The 17,071-nt window shown below is 46.2% G+C and overlaps 1 protein-coding gene across 3 annotated transcripts in view; it reads right to left on the bottom strand.

The window, feature by feature from the left end:
• Nucleotides 1-10,173: 10,173 nt before the first annotated feature.
• Nucleotides 10,174-17,071, bottom strand: part of SLC7A10 (solute carrier family 7 member 10) — a 42,270-nt gene continuing 35,372 nt past the window's right edge. For all 3 annotated transcript variants that reach the window (XM_055819049.1, XM_055819050.1, XM_027784150.2), the window contains 6 exons: nucleotides 16,356-16,479; nucleotides 16,157-16,260; nucleotides 14,968-15,064; nucleotides 11,816-11,965; nucleotides 11,276-11,453; nucleotides 10,174-10,410 (listed from right to left, as the gene is read on the bottom strand). In XM_055819049.1, coding sequence (XP_055675024.1) covers nucleotides 10,286-10,410; nucleotides 11,276-11,453; nucleotides 11,816-11,965; nucleotides 14,968-15,064; nucleotides 16,157-16,260; nucleotides 16,356-16,479 — 778 coding nt within the window. In that variant the 3' untranslated portion in view covers nucleotides 10,174-10,285. The remainder of the gene's footprint in view (nucleotides 10,411-11,275; nucleotides 11,454-11,815; nucleotides 11,966-14,967; nucleotides 15,065-16,156; nucleotides 16,261-16,355; nucleotides 16,480-17,071) is intronic.

The raw sequence follows: 17,071 nt of genomic DNA, 5'->3' as shown, positions 1-17,071 counted from the left end.
TGCCCAAAGTCGAGCCGGTGGGGAAGGTCGGCCTGGCTGAACAGAGCTTTGGCTGGGACTTGGGGTGGGGGGTGGGGGGGGTGGTGGGGGGAGGGGAAGGAGAGTTTTGTGACCTTTGGCAGAAAGAGCAGGCAATTTGGAAGACTACAAGGATGTGTTGAGATTATGCAGGGCAAAGATTAAGGAGGTGAGATCCCAGTTAGAACTCTGGCTGACCACTGCTGTAAAAGATAAAAAATGTTTTTATAAACAAAAGCAACAAAAGAAGGGCCAAAGGGAATGTGCATCCTTCGTTGGGTGTTGGGGGGAACATTGCCACAGAGGATGAGGAAAAGGCTGAGGTACTTAATGCCTTCTTGGCCTCAGTCTTGAATAGTAAGATCAGTTGTTCCCTGGGTACCCAGCCCCCTGAGCTGGAGGATAGGGACGGGGAGCAGAATGAAGTCCCCACAGTCCAGGAGGACACGGCCAGTGACCTGCTGCTCCACTTAGACACACACAAGTCCATGGGGACGGATGGGATCCACGAGGGCACTGAGGGAGCTGGCGGAGGAGCTCGCCAAGCCTCTCTCCATCATTTATCAGCAGCCCTGGCTACCCAGGGTGGGGGCAGCTGACTGGACGTCAGCCCACGAGATGCCCATCTCACAAGAAGGGCAGGAAGGAGGATCTGGGGAACTACCGGCCCATCAGCCTGACCTCGGTGCCGGGGAAGGTCATGGAGCAGCCCATCCTGAGCGCCTTCACACAGCACGTGCAGGGCAACCAGGGGGTCAGGCCCAGCCAGCGTGGGTTTGTGAAAGGCAGGTCCTGCTTGATGAACCTGATCTCCTGTGGCAAGATGGCCCACGCAGTGGATGGGGGAAAAGGCTGTGGATGTTGTCTATCTAGACCTTGGCAAAGCTTCTGAGACAGTCTCCCACAGCGTCCTCCTGGAGAAACTGGCTGCCCATGCCTTGGATGGGTGCACTCTTCTGCTGGGTAAAAAGCTGGCTGGACAGCTGAGCCCAAAGAGCGGTGGTGAACGGAGTTAATCCGGCTGGTGGCTGGTCACAAGTATCAGGGCCAGTCCAGTTTAATGTCTTTATCAATGGTCTGGACGTGCACCCTCAGTCGGTTTGCAGATGACACCAAGCTGGCCAGGGCCGTTGATCTGCTTGAGCATGGGAAGGCTCTGCAGAGGGATCTGGGCAGGCTGGGCTGATGGGCCAAGGCCAGTTGTGTGGGGTTCAGTGACCCAGGGCTCAGTGCCGGGTCCTGCGCTTGGCCACAACAACCCCACGCAGCGCTACAGGCTGGGGAAGGGTGGCTGGGAAGCTGCCTGGTGGAAAGGGGCCTGGGGGTGCTGGTTGATGGCCAGCTCAGCATGAGCCAGCAGTGTGCCCAGGTGGCCAAGAAGGCCAATAGCAGCCTGGCTTGTAGCCAAAACAGGGTGGCCAGCAGGACAAGGGAAGCCCTTGTTCCCCTGTGCTTGGCACTGGTGAGGCTGCACCTCGAATACTGTGTTAGGTTTTGGGACATAGAGGTGCTGGAGCGTGTCCAGAGACGGGCAACGAGGCTGGTGAGGGCTCTGGAGCACAAGTCTGATGAGGAGCGGCTGAGGGAACTGGGAGTGTTTAGCCTGGAGGAGACTCAGGGGGGACCTTATTGCTCTCTACAATTGCCTGAAAGGGGCTGCAGGCAGGTGGGGATCGGTCTCTTCTCCCAGGTAATAAGCAACAGGACAACAGGAAATGGCCTCAATTGCACCAGGGGGGCTTTAGATCGGATATCAGGAAAAATTTCTTCACGGAAAGTGTGGTCAAGCATTGGAACAGGCTGCCCAGGGAGTCACCATCCCTGGAGGTGTTTAAAAACTTGTAGATGCGGTGCTTAGGGATACGGTTTAGTGATGGACTTGGCAGTGCTGGGTTACTTGGGGGTCCTGGGTTGCACTTGGTGATCTCAAAGGTCTTTTCCAATGTAAGTGATTCTATGTACCTTGAAGCATTCACTAAAACCAAAGTTTCTGCATAGAGTGCCCGGAATGATACCAGGTGTCTTACCTGCTAAAGCTTTGTAATAAAAGATCGGCAGTGTTTGGTTTAAGCGGAGTGCATTGAATCCCAGTTGCAGCAATATTTCTTTTTTATGTTGTCATGTTACATTCTCTTCATTGTGATGTTGTGAAGGTTGAAGAATTGTTTGCTTTCTCCCTACTGTCTTTTTCCCTCCTCCCTTTTGTTTTCAGGCACTTCTATGATGATGCCACTTCGGGTGAGCCCTGAAGGATACTGAAGCTTCACAGCTCCCATTGGCTGCAGTAGGAAGTACCGAGCACTTGGTAACTGTCAGGATCAGACTTTATTTTAGTTTGAAATAAAAACTGCTACCTGGGTGCAGATGTGTAAATCAGGTTTTTTTTTATTTTTAGAGGATGCTGTTTTGTTTTGCTTTTTTTCTTTTAAAAACTGAAACAGATCAGTGCCATTTTCAAAGCTGATGCTGTGTGGATTGTACAACACTTAAATGTAAACTGGTGCCTTTTTGTTTTTTAGAGTGTAATTAAAAGCAAGTGAGTTATTTACCTGGAAGAAGGGTGACATTGCTTAACCAGGAGTGACTCAGTGCAGAATGACAGAACATGACTGTGTGATAGCTTGTCCCTGTTGCGATGGTTGGGGCTTGGCCGAGCTCCCCCATGCTCTAACAAGAGCTCTGCTTCAGTTCTCGTGATGCAGTGACAAACTCAAGTGCTTTATATAGGAATTAACAAGGAAACTGATGCTCCTCTGTAAATACCCGAGTGCTCTGAAGCCTGTTTCTTGCTGTTGGAATTCAAGTTACCCAGAGTTATTAACTGAACTTGTAAAACTGAGGTGGAATTTGGCATCTGTGGACCTGGGCTCTGCTGTCTGCAGGACCCTCCTGGCTGTAAAGGCAAACAGGCTTGTGCAGTAAACAGTTAAGTTTACATCAAAGTGTCAAAAGATTTGTTTTCTTTAAATGGGCTATATGTTGCCCTGGATCTTTTACTAGGACTGCCTTTGGGGGAGTGCCTTAAAAAGAACAAGGAATAGGACTTTGGCGTGACTGAAATGTAACATGGAAGAATTGATATAATTATTTTTCTCTTGGGTTGCAAATTGAATTCCTACTATGCATTCCAGAGGCAGAAGATTCAAATTCCTTAAGGGCATTAATAGCAGGAAGGGTTTGTGGCAAAATGCATAACAACTAAGAGTCGTAGTTACATTAAATAAATACTGCTCACTCAATTTTTCCAAGTGCTTTTGTGATCAGAATTCATGAAAGGAAATGTAGTTTTGAAAGACATCATGCTTTTGTAGCGCATGTAAACATTCCGGGTACATTCCACCTTTGCAAGGCCATGTACTGTAGTCATTACACTGTCAGGGCTGGTGTTTGCATCTAAGGCCACAGGTTTTAGTGTCTTTTATTTTTTTTTTTTATGTAAAGGTAATTGGAAATACATAAAATCGTATGTGTGAAGTAGGTAATTAAAATTGGGAGGAAGACTATATTTCAAGGGTAATATTGTGCAGATATGAAGGACCTTTAGAAATAAGTGTATATTTTATTCTGTTAAGAGAAATGTATTTATATAATAAAATAATGTTGATCATACTATACCTTAAACTATCACCGCTGTAAGGCTCTTAAAGTTGCAATATGTACTTCAGAATACTACTGTATTTTGGGAACAACACTGAACAGCTAACACTATTTTATTTTAAGATGTATAACTTCACATAATTTCTTATATATCTTACATATTTTGTGTACTGATCCATTTGATAACTCAGTGGAAATTTCATTGAGAAGGTTTTATTTTTAGAACTTAAAGTCCAGGTTAATGAAAATTTGATGCTTGTACCATACAGAAATGTCCAGGGCCCTCACTGCTGGAATATATAGCCTTGCATCAATGAGAGCTACAAGCCCTGGTGCTCTTTGTAAGCACCTAACTCCTGTATTCTGCAAGACAGTGTTCTCTCCCAGCTCCCCTAGTTCATTCCTTGGAGGGAAGAGTCACAATTTACTGTTAATTTTGCAGAAGAAATCTCTGTCTGTGCTGTGAGCACAAACAATGCGTTGCATTGTCTTGGAATGTCAATACCGAAGAAACGGCAAAGCCTGCCTTAGTGTGTGCTGCCCTTCCTCCAGCTCTTGTAAGCACTGAGCAGTGAATCAACCATCCTTGAAGACACCGAAGTTCTGTTTCATGTAAGCTGCCTCCTTGTATTCAGAACTTCTTAAAGAAAAAAAAAAATAATTGGGAAGCTGCTGCTCTGCCAGGCATATGATCAAGATTATCTCTTTGTTGCATTTCTTTGCTCAGTGGAAAGTATCACACTTTAATGACTATAAAACCTGAAGTTAATCAGCTAATAAACTTGTTAAAATTTTTTGTCATTTTAATACTGCTTTTCTGCATTCTTTAAATATTTTTGTAGACAGAAGGGAAACAAAGTTTTTAAGATAACTTTTTTTTTTAAAGATACAAAAGTCCAAGCAGCCAGAAAACCCCTCCCTAAGATATTCTCCAAATAGAGAAGAATACCTACACTGTTTTAAGAAGAATGGAAGCTCATAGGCAGCATTAAGGGAAAAGTGCTCCTCTTACATTTTCTCTTACTGTTATTAAAACATAGGGAATATTTCTGTTTGAAATTCTGGCACCTTCCGCTTTGTGTATTACTCTATGAATGTACTTGTTTTCTTTGTTCTCTGCTATGGTGGTTGGGTTTTTGTTTTGGTTTGGTTTGCGTTTTATTTAAATGTTGTATATATTCATTTAGATACAATGCTTTACCATAACATATGTACAGGTATATGGTTCAGGTATGGCATCATGGTTGCCAGTGTCTGCTGGTTCCTGGACAATGATGCTAAGCAAGTAAGATGCTGGGCATCATCATACTTTGCTCTTGCTTTTGGATCTCTTAATTTTTAATAAAATTTCACACGCCCAGAGACTGTGGGTTTCTGACTGTTACTCAACACCAAAGATGAAGGGTGCCTAAATTGTACTCCCGCAGCCTTTGACTCTTGACTCTGCATGTGCCAACCCATGGCTCAATGTGTGGCATGAATATGAAGGGTGGGGTTTTTTTTTTGTTTGGTTTGGGTGGTTTTGAGGGTTTTTTTATTACCTGCTTTTTCTGGTAGCTGAAGCTGTGGAAATGCATCACTTTTTCAAGTAGCACATTTGAAATCTTAGCACTAGCAATTCACTGTTGTATGCAACTGCTTTTAAAATGCGTGTATGTGTATACTCCAAATAACAAAAAGAAGCCCTGAAATATAAGACTGTTAGGTGGTTAAAAAAAATAGTAATAATTTCTGAAGTACAGTCTCTCATTCCTGTTGCTGAGGGCAATGCTTGTTTTGATGATAATTCCCCTTCCTTGCGCTTTGGAGGGTACAGCTGGCTCTGTCCTGCTGTTTTCCTGTAGAAGATAGGAGCTGAGTTACTTTGTGTTGACAGAGATTTACTCTACAGACTTGGAAATCTTTATCTGTATTGAAAAGAATTGGACAGACTTTGTGGTCATCCAGATTTATCTGTAGCCATGAGGGATGGGAGGACACATCTTGGTGCAGAGGGATAATCCCTCCTTACCTAGTAGAAAGCGTGTTTGCTTTGTGTTGTCGTGAAGTGCTGATTCAGCGGCTATGGCACAAGCAGTAATACTACAAACTGTATCCTGACGAGAGAGAGGCCGAAATGAATCTAGCCCATCAAGTGGAAATGGAGTGATAGATGACACCTGTGCGTTTGCAGCAGTTGACAGCAGTGCAATAGGTATGTCTTATGACAAACCAGGGAGCTAACTCAACAAGCCTTGAGGGAATTATGTATTTTTTAATCGGATCTTTCTCTGGGAGGGAGAAGAGCTGCTTTTGCTTTTTTAAGATTTTTGGTCTTTGCAGCAAGCTGAGTTTTGCTCTCCTGGGCAGGTGTTGGGATTTAAAATCCAGTGCCAGCGGCTCTCTGCCCATGACCTGAACCTCGCGGGCAGCAGACCTCACCTCCCGCCTCCTGTCAGCCTCTTACCCCAGCAAACCGTTCAGCGGGCCATCCTGCCCTTCTCACACTCCAGCTCCTGTGTGCCTGGCCACAGGGCTTAAACGGTGAGCAAGGCTGGTGTGAGTGGTGCAGGGTCACATTCTGTTCCCTCTGCATTCCGTGTGTTTCCTGCCCTATGGTGCCTTCTAGGTCTCACTCCCTTCTGTTGCCACCTCTTACCTTAGGACTCTAGGTCAAATTTCTTTTTGGCCTTTCAGCACCTCTTGGTAACTTACTAATCCTTGTCCTTGGATTTTCCTTTTTCATTTATCCGAGTGCAGAAGTGTCTCGTTGAAAGTAGAGCATGGTTGAGAAGCATCAAGGACCAAGGAGGGGAGATTTAAAAACCAAAGAGGCTTTGCCTGTACTCGCAGCTGGAGCTGGAGACTGTGTATAGCCACCTGAACTCTAATGCTTTAGGAAAAGACAAATTCCAAACAAGGTTCACCCTTCATTTTTTTATTTTACATCAGTAACTGCTTGTCATTCCGTGCTTGGTACAAAGGGGCTGGAAAGCACACGTGTTACGAGAAATACTTTGATAAAAGCCTCTGAAGATGAAGCATGGGACAGCATGTTTGCTGTTTGTTTGTTCATTTGTTTGCTTTCCTCTCAAAGATGAGTAATTTTATTTAGATTCAGCTCTTCGGCTTGGAGAGGCACATTTGCTTTCACAGCATTAGCTTGTTCACAGAAAGGCAAAGGCAACAGCTCTGTCCTGGGCTGCCCCGTGCACCGCAGCCCCTGCCCGGGCGGTGGTAGTGCTCTTCAGGAGCCACCAGCTCCAGCCCCGTGGCCGAAGGCTGAGTCAGACCTGCGCTTTCAGCAGTGATTGAGGGTGGCTAATGAAATCTTGTCTGCATATTTTTGGATACATTTTTTGTAAAGATGCTTCCAACTCAAATGTATTATTAAATACCCAGTGACTCATCGGTCCTTCTCGGGTTGGATGAAAGCTCTGAACCGACGTGAGTCTCTTTCCCTGACCATGCTGAGATCAAACTCTCCTGATTTATGTACTAATGCAAACTGAAAACAACCCACTCCTTTATCAAGTTTATGAAAGAGCAGCCAGGCCAGCAGCAGCACCTCTGCCTCATTCTCCTTGTGCTTCCCGTCGGTGCCCCCACAGCTCCTCTTTCCTACTGAGCATTGTCTGGGATCACCTGGGAGAGGGACTATCTTCCCAGCCTCCATTCTGCGCAGCACGTGGCACACTGACATGATGATCTCTTGCTACATGTCTCAATGCGGTGGTAACGCAGGTAAGAATAATCCAATACATCTTTTATTGACTTCACATTAAGCTGACTTACAGGTGATACTCTTGTTAATACTTGCATTATCTTGTTTCCCCCCTGAAATTCTCTGGATGCTGTATTATTGCTGGCACTAAAAGAATCGACAGCACAGAGTATTTTTCCGCATTACAGCCTCTAACATTTTATGTTACATAAATATAATAGCATATAATACATAGTCATATATAGTATTGCATTGCTTTTAAAGCTTTGTTTGAACTCCTTTCTTTTGGAAACAACTTGCTTTTCCGTATCGAGTATCAGTATTCTTGGCATGCTTGTGTTGTCAGCTGTCTCAAGGTTTTTCTTTTGTTCATTGGGCTTTAAAATACTGCAATTATGTCCCCTTTGGGCCTGTTGCTTCATCTTTTGGAAAAATTGCACTTAACAGGGTTGAGTGCACTGCTAAATCTCATTTAGCATATGAATTTATCTTTCTAGTTCTGTACATTGATTTCTATGGTTAGAAATCGTGCATGTTAGCAACTAATGTAAAGCCTTTAAAAATAATATATGTGATGTGGGGAGCACAGATGAAGCTGTTCCTAAAAATGAAGTAAGACGTTGCAGAACACGTTTGAGGGACTGGTATGTAATTCAAAGATGAGCTCTACTAAATGATTCTGTTCTAAATTCAGCCTTCTGATTTCAGGCCAAATGTTGGTTGTCTTAAAACATGGCAGTGTAATCAGGGAAAATCTGAGCTAAACCCAGTTAAAAACTATGAGGCAATTGGTCCTTTAATTTTGCTTTTGATTTCCTTAAACAATAGACAAGGAAAGCCTTGGTAGCAGTTACAGGATATTATTATTATTATTATTATTATTACTACTACTACTACTACTACTATTATTATTGCTACCTTTCTCATTACCATACAGACTTGTCTCAAGAGCTGCAAAGTTTCCATGCTGGCTGATTTCCATACCTTAACTATTTAAACAAACAGAAATAAAACCACACCAAAACTCAGCAGTTCTGAAAGCAATCATTATTGCTGGTGCTAGAATACATTTATTTTTCCCACTAGATAATAAAGTTATTGAAAAAATAAATCTGTTAGAAATTATACTACAGAAGGTAGATTTTGAACTATGAAAAATAAGACTCAGCCATGAGAGCCTTTGACTTTGGGTAAGTGTTCAGGTGCTTCTTAGCCAGGATAAATAGGGGAGGTGTGCTGTGAATTTTGGAAAAAAAAAAAAAAAAAAAAAAAAAAAGCGAGCTGAATATATATTATTTTAATTAGAAAACTCTATATATTCATAACGTTATTTAAAATGTGGAATCTCTCTTTACGTGTGTGCATATGTACACACAAACCCACACCTTTTTCTTTAGCTAAATATATATTTTTATCTTTTATGATTAATAGCTTTATACAAAGAGAAGAGTGTAAGTTGTGTTTCTTTTTAGTGTCTACCATCTGAAAGTTTGGAGGGAGATGGCTAGATATTTAAAAATACTTCTGAATAATTAATTGTGTTGGAAAGACATGTTCCTTGAACTCGCTCTTGATTTTGAGTCTATTCTTAAATCTTTGTTGACCGTGTGGTACTTGACAAACCAGGAGGTAATGAATCCTTGAGTTTTGTACCAGGGCCTGTAAGACATAGAAAGATACTTCAAAAATCAAATTCACATGGCTGTTACCAAGGCTACTGAACATGATAGTTTTTGTTTTCAAAAGTTCCAAAAGAATAGCAGTGATTCAAATTATTGCTCAGAGCTGTTCTCGCACTTTGCATTTCCAAAAGATTCTTTGGTGTGAAAGTGGCCATATTGCTGCAGCAGCAAATCTCTATATATTAATTAAATACATGAACTAGATTTTTTTTTCCTAGTGGTTGCCACAAATAAAATATGCAAAACACTTTCTGAAGAGCATCTGATGTGATAATGATTTAGGCCTGTTGCTTGGCTGAGCATGGTTGAAATGGGGAATTTGTCTCGGAAGCCATGTGACAGCACCTGACGCTTCAGCAAAAAGGAGACGTGCCGGGCTTTGTTCCCATGTTTCCCTTGAGTTCCCACTGCTGAGCCTGCTGCAAACCCCTCCACGTCTCCGTCCTCCCACCGTTGGCACTGGGATTGTGCCCAGCTCCATGCAGGAGTTCCTGGGCGGTGCAATGGGCTCTGTCCCCATCCAGGGCACAGGAACCCGGCCCCACCTTGGCCAGGATACTTCAAAACTGAGATACTTGAGATTTTCATCAATACTTCTGGGCTTGGGTTTTTTCTGTGACACCTACCGATGCCTGAAGGGTCAAGCAGACTGTTGGTTTTGTGCCTTTTACTCTGAGGTCAGCCCAGGCCGGTTTGTGCTCGGGGCGATGCTGGGGCTCGGGCGCACGCAGCGTGCTCCTGCGGGTGAGCGGAGGGGTAAGCCTTTGCAGCGTGACTTTGACACCTCACATGTCACGTGGGGGTTCACCCCACCCAGGGACAGCCACAGGAATGAGTGTCCCAAGGTCTCCGTGCTTTCTCTTGATTTCTCCACTTTGATTTTGCCTCAGGAGCTGCCCTACTTTTGAAATGCCTAAATTTGTATGTCTCTGATGGACCCTCAGGCTGGCTAAAATCAGTATTCCAGAGCTGTCTCTGTGCTGCTTTCCGCTGCTGAGCAAGTATGCTGCCAGAAAAAAACAACCAGCACCTTATTTTATATTTTATTTATTTTCTTTATTTTTTCCTCTTTTTTCCTTTTTTTTTTATTTATTTTTTTTAAAGTATTTTTTTTAGGGAAAACCTAAAAGCTACAGATGCCATAAAGTGTATAGCTCATTTTATGGGCTTCACTATTGGAGCTCTAAAAACTTTGTGTGTGTGTTTTGTTTTTTTTTTCCAGAAAAACTTTTTGCAAAAATCAGCATGTAAACAAGAAGCCACTTCAGCCTCAGCGGCTGCGTCGTTATTTCCTCGTGACTGTCTCACTCGCCGGCCGTGGGGAGTGGGCCGAGGGTACCTCCTCCTCCACAACCTCCCCCTGAGGGTAGACCACAAAACACAGCTTCTGGCCCCAGCATGTCATGGACTCTGCGAAGAGCAAACGTGCGGGTGGTTAATAGGGATGCTCCTTCTAGACAAGCACGCGATGCCAGGCCAGGGCGATGCGATGTGTGGATGGATGTGTGCCTTCCCGGCTGGGGCTGCTCGACCCTGCTCACAGCCAGCTGCCCCCTCCAGCCCTGTTCATCTCCAGCTCCGTGATAAAATAGTGCTGGTGAAGCAGGGGCTGGCTCAGATGGGGTAGCTTTAGGGATGGCCATCCACAGCCGTTCCCCTGCCCCTGGCAGGCTCCCCGCAGCCGGCCAAGACCTGCTGGTCAGAGCAAAGGGCTGCACTGTGCTTGTTTGGAAGGACTCGCCCGGAACACAACAATTAAAAGCCAAATGCAACCCAAACATAAAAGACTTATGTGCAGTTTTAATTTTCCATGAGTGGTAATGTAAGGCTTTCACTGTGCCGTGCAGGGCTTGTGTGGCAGGAGCTGCCGGTGGCACAGCAGGAGGAAAGCGAGGCCGGGAGGAGGCAAAGCTCGCGGCCATTTATTAGCCCTTCCCATTTGTGATAGCTCATTTAGCCTTCATGTGTTTAAAGTTACACCCCTGTGTATCTGCTGCGGGACAGGCTGCCGTGAGTGAGCTGCGTGGATGGGGAGTTGCACAGGAGCACAAAAGGAGGCAAGCGTGCCCAGGGGTGAGCAAAGCAGTTGTCCCAGGGCAAGCGCTGTCTGGCTGCCTTGGCCCGCGGCTGCCTGTGGCCGAGTGGTGCTCGGGCTCACGTGGGCAGTTCCCTGGCTGTTGCAGTGCCAACGTGCCAGAGGTTAAGCAGATTCCCACAGCCCCCAGTACAACCAGTGGCCCTGGGAGCACAGCGAGGCACCGCGGCGCTGGCTTACCTATTAGCCTATTTACACACTTTGGTTTATTTCTCCAGTAGACTCCAAGGAAAAACACTGGCACTCCAGTTAAAATGATAATGAGTCCAACTCCACAGACAACAGGCTCGGAGTATAAGCTGAAGATCAGCAGAAATGCCCAAAACGCCAGGTAAGTGATGGGGATGAGGAGGTTCACCTACCAGGAGAGAGCAGAGCAGAGCATGACTGTGCAGAGCAACAGCAGTGGCTGAGTGGTGGCGGGGGGCTGTGGGGGGCTGCAGGCAGCGCTGCGGCTTCAGGGACCCCCTGTGGGTCATTCCCCCCTTCCCTCTACCACTATTGACCTCTCTGCTTCATCCCAGCCAGTTCACAAGGTGTCTGCCTGTGTAGCCCATTTTCACACTAATAGCACTTTGGGATACAGTTTGGGACCTTAAAACATTGCCACGACATAAAAAAATAAACCGTTATTCAAAACGGGAGGATGGAAGGCTTGGTGTGCCCATCCCACCCTTCGCATGCCATTGCAACCACGAGATTTAGCTTTAACATTGTCACCTTGATAGGTCTGAAGATTTTGGGTTTCTTCCAGCGTAACACAATCAGGCCTATAATTGTCACTCCGTAGCAGAGGTAGTTAATAAATGACACGTAGTTGATTAGCGTGTATGTGTCTCCAACAAGCATGATGATAAGAGTGGCCAAACACTGCAAAGAGAGAAGCATAGCTTTACTTGAGTCATTGCTAGAAAAGGTAGCTTAAAACCAACAAAAGCAAGAAAAAAAACCAATAAAGCAGTTAAACTCCTTTTGTTTATGGCCCCTAACAGGTGTCTGCTGCCTCCCACCGGGGCTGGGGCTGGATGGGGATTTAGGGATATTTGGGACATGCTGAAGCTGGAGGGTGTTTATAAATACACCGGGTGCAGGCAGGGGTGGCTCTGCCGGCTGCGGCCGGTGCAGGCAGGGCCAGGAGGACTGGCAGAGCTCCCCATCACCCCGCTCCACCTGCTTCTGCCTCATGCCTTAGGAGCTATTGAACCCGACCGTGGGGATTTGTGGGGAAAGGATTTCTCGTGGACTTAACATTGCGGTCAGTGCACTGTGTTGGTGCAGGTGCCCTGTCTATTATAAAGAATAAGAGCTTTGCCCTTTCCTCGTGCCGGCCCATGGCTCATCTGCAGATGACTGGCATCATCAATCTTTTGAGCATTACTTGCGTTTGGAAACTGGCAGATGGATGGTGGAAATTTCCATGCTCGTGCCTGCTCGTTTATACTGTATTTCTGCCTAACTCTGTAGATATAGGAGAGCTAGCTTGGGGGCCGGGGGCTGCTCCTTGGGTCCCCCACCCCTGCCTGTCCCCAGGAGCTGAGCTGAGCCCTGCCTGCACCACGTACTGGTCCTGTGAACCTTGTCTGCAGGTGGCCAGAGCCTGAGGGAAACTAAACATCCGCAACCGCCCAGAGGGCACTCAGCACTTCGGTCCGTGTTGCTCCAGGCTCTCTTTTTGCCTGTGTCCTTTTTCCTTAATTAGCTGTTTCAGTAGCAAAGCTTTCTTGGGAGGGAGGGCCTCTGTGCCAGGAATTAAGCACCACTGCAATCAACTGACCCTTTGGTCCCTCCATGCCCCTGTCCAGAGCCTCATAGGCTTGGCAGGGGGATTTCAACACCTTTAGCAGTCTCACCACAAAATGGATTTAAAATAGGACAGTATTTTACATCAGTGCCATATAAGATGCTCCCTGCTTTGCACTGACAGGCACACGGTGTGGCACACACAGGCGACGACCCTCTCTTGCCACCATCGGGTTTGCAGCCACCAGCGGGTTTGCAGTGACGCTGCTTGGAATGGTGAGGCTTCATTCGTAGGTGACATTGATGTATCAGATGTGCTCATGCTGTGGGTGTGATCCCCGAGTGGTAGGAGGCTGCAGAGGGACACGTTGCTCCCCCCGGTTGCCTGGCCATGGCCACAGGGCAGGTGGGAGAGCCAGCCGCTCCCCACGGTCTTGCTAAAGCACCCCGGTCTGTTTATTTTACATTTAGCTTGGCCCCTTGATTTTTTGAAAGGATTAGTAAAAATACAGGTCTTGCTGGTGATGTTAAAAAAGGCCTTTCTCCATGTAAAAGAAAGCTTTCTCTGTGCAAAGAGCTAGGTGTGATTCATTGGAAGAGAAAAAGGGACCTGATGTATTAATTAGCTTCGCTGAAAGGTCTGACCTAGTTTGCTATTGTAGCTGCCTGCACTGTATTATTTTTATATTTCTATTTGTTAAGAAATTAATATTTCCTAGCAGCATTTGCTATACCCTGAGCTGCATTAAAACACCTTCAAATGATGAATTGATATGCGGCGTTGGTTCTGTGCTTTGCACTGTAAATCCAGGGGAATGGTTTGAGTGGAGCTGAGGGGCTGGCGTACGCCTGATGGACCGGCCAGCTTGGGTCAGGCAACCCGCTCGTGTCAGGGCTGTTTCACAGTGGAACAGCCCCGAACTCAGCGTGTTATTTCAGCCGATGTATTTTTAAGGGCAAAGGAGTTCTGCTGCTATGGCACGAGCAGAGCACAGCTGCCCGGAGGGAGCCAGCACGGTCCAGCTGCCCACGGCAGGGTAGGCTGAGGCCAGTGCACCCCCAAACCCTGCACCAGCAACATGTGGGATGTCTGTGATGGGGCACGAAGCCCTGGGGATGCTGTAAAGCCTCAGCTAGATGTGTGTTTTGTCATAAAAATGGAATGCACAGGAGGCTTATTTGGTGAAATCTAGTCTGGGTGTGCTGTGCCAGCATTGCTGTTCAGGCCGGGAGAGGTGTTTAAGTGTGCACTGTCCCAGCGCATCTGGGGTCAGACCGATGCTGTTTTGATATCAATGGCAAATCTGCAGCTTTCAAGCTGAGATTTCAAGCAAGTGCCCTTTGGGGATTTCCCTTGCTCAGGCCAAGCAGCTGGGGACGGCAGCTCCAGGAGTAATTTTCCTCTTCAACATGTTCTATGCTCCCGTAAAACCCATCACCTATTCCAGCTTCACTACTGGTAAAAGTGTATGGAGCTCTCTGTTTCAAGTAATACCTTCTGTAACTCATTAGTATCGTGGAAATTTATGCTGTATAAGTGAGAGAAATCTTTCTGCGGGAGCACACCAGCCACCTGGCCAGTCCCAAACCCTCCCGACGCTTGGCCCGTTGACTTCTGACCTTTGCAGTAATGTTAGGAGCACTTTGTCCTCTCCCTGGGACCTGCCGTGTCTCTGGCTTTGGTGGTGGGATCTAAACGAGCCCTGCCCGAGTGGGATTAGCAGTGACCATGGGAATTTCCAAATGCTTGTGGGAAGCAGGCAAAATCAGTCAAAAGAGCTTGTTTTTTCTTGAATGAAGTATCCCTATTTCAAAAGCCAGTCTCTATCTCTGCTGTGAGTACGACAAGAGGTTATGGGTTTAAATTGCAGCTCAAGTTAGGTACAAGGGAAACCCTCCAGGCATCAAGGGTGGTTGGGAGCAGGAGCGGTTATTTCTGAGGCTGAAGGCTGCTCCTCTCCAGGGCTGTTGGAGCTGCTCAGCCAGCACCCACCAGCAGCGTTCCAGGCTGACTCGCTTCTCCTCCTCTGGGGTAAAATGGCCTCTCAAGGACTTTTCCAGCTCTTCTCTCTGTGATTTAGTATTTCTAAAAGCAGGTTACAGGGTGACTGAGCAGAGACGGTAAAACTTACACAGACGAGCAGGGCAGGGATGGGTGTGCAGTGCTTGACGTGGATCATGGCAAGCAAACTCGGCAAATGGCCTTCTCGGGCACCAGAGAAACATAACCTGGAAATAAGAATAGTAAGGCTGAATCCGCTGGGTGTACAACAGCCTCTTCAATATCTAGCCATATAACATCTCTAATCTCAATTGCCCTCATCGGACTTGCTGTGGAAGGGAGCTGTAGCTTATGGGTGCTGGACTGCCACTGAGGGGTTGGCTAGAGGCTACCTGCGTGACCTGGTGCGAGTTATTTAAACCAGACCCTTCGGTATACGAGGCCTTTAATGGCTGGAGTCATCTGTGAAATGACCTGCTCTGAGATGCTGAATTACCTCGGTGGAGGAGGAGGACCAGAATCTGTCCAGTCCCTGTCTGCTGGCCAGCATTCCCTCCTTACCCAGGGTGGGACGAATGCTGTGGAGGTATTGTGGTGCTCAGCCGTACACAGCCAAGGCATAACCCCCCTCACAGATAATATTTCCAGTGTCAAAAGGGGGTTGGATAAGGTTTAACGTGCCTGAAGATTTCGCTTTTAAGTGCATAACCTGTTACATATGCACTCAGATTTGTTGCGTCTCATTATTCTCATGAAAGTGCTGAGATAAATAACTTTCCCAAGGTACTTAAGACTTGAGTAATTCCCTCAAAAAAATTTATAACTTTTTAATTAAGTTCAGAGAGGTCAATTCATAGAAATAGACTTTATAGACTACAATATAATGGACTTTACAGATCCTGGCCCCACTGTCAGCAGTATGCATGCAAAGCATCTTGCCTGAAAAGAGTTATTCCAGCAGGGGAATGGAAATGTCTGTAACTGGGAACAGCACCAGGCCCTAAAACTCTTCTTTGAGTGAGGCAGTTTAGCTTGTAGCTACTGGAACTTTATTGCTGTAAAGTCGTGTTTGGCTCTTACTGTGAGTTATTCCACATCTGCAGACACTTTCGGTGTTTTGCAAGATATTCCACGACTCCGTATTACATTTGCTGATTCAAAACAGAGCAATTCATAACCGAATGTATCCAACACACCCAACAAAACGACCTCATGCTCTACAACATCCAAAACGTCTAGCCAGCATTTCTTTAGCAAATTAAATTAAAACAGCCCCTCCCCAAATTAGATAACGTTCATAAAATTGTACTCCATCTAACCTTGATGAGGTAAAAAGGTATCCATTTATTCCTCCAAATGTAGATAGGGCCACTGAGACTGGCATAACCCAGGAAAAATAGCCCAGTAACTTTTCACCAAATGTCTAAAGCAACAGAAGGCAGAGAAACTGAAATACACTGCAAAGCACAGAACCGAAATCAAAGTGTATTTTAGACATCCAGGGAATGGTTTACTTACTACCGCCACAGCGTTGGAGGACAAGAGCTCTTGGGGTGACATGGCAGTGAAATATGCAATGTTGGTGAACGTATACACAAATGTCACCAATGGGATGGATATGAATATGGCACGAGGTAGGTTCCTAATAAAAGAATTAGGAGGGTAGATAAGAAATTACAGTCATGCACAGCGAGACCAGAACAACCGTGTACGGCCCGGGGTGGGGTGGGGTGTCACCCAGCTGGGTGGGCTCAGCAGCAGTTTCTGTGGAGGGGAGCAGCGCTTCCACCGGCCCTCTGGCCAGCTGCAGGTCGGAGAAGGCTAAAAGTGCTACAAGATGCCACGTCTGCAGGGGAGTCCCTGGGATACAAACGCCACGTGCTCCGTGTGGGCTGTTGATTGGGATTGAGGCAGCGTGTTGCTAAAAACCCCAATAGCCGTTTCTCAAAAGCCCTATGTACAGGCACCAGTGGTGGAATAAAATGCCTTGTTTTGCTTTACCTTCACCTGCTCTGAAAAGGAATGGGATCTTGTCATTCAGGTGGCTGCCTTGGCCCGTCCCATGCTGTAAACCTGCTCTGGTCATAAAACACCATGGCAACTTACAGCAGTACAGATGGACTTGACTTCCATCCAGAGATCCTCTTAGTGGTGGACACCAGAACTGTTCTCTAGCTAGCACAATCATGCATTTTTCTCTGTGTGTCAGATTTGGAAAAAAGTTCTGAAAAAAA

This window comes from Falco peregrinus, chromosome 14, assembly GCF_023634155.1.
Source record: "Falco peregrinus isolate bFalPer1 chromosome 14, bFalPer1.pri, whole genome shotgun sequence".
Taxonomy (NCBI): Eukaryota; Metazoa; Chordata; class Aves; order Falconiformes; family Falconidae; genus Falco; species Falco peregrinus.
This window is presented reverse-complemented; position numbering and strand designations above follow the sequence as displayed.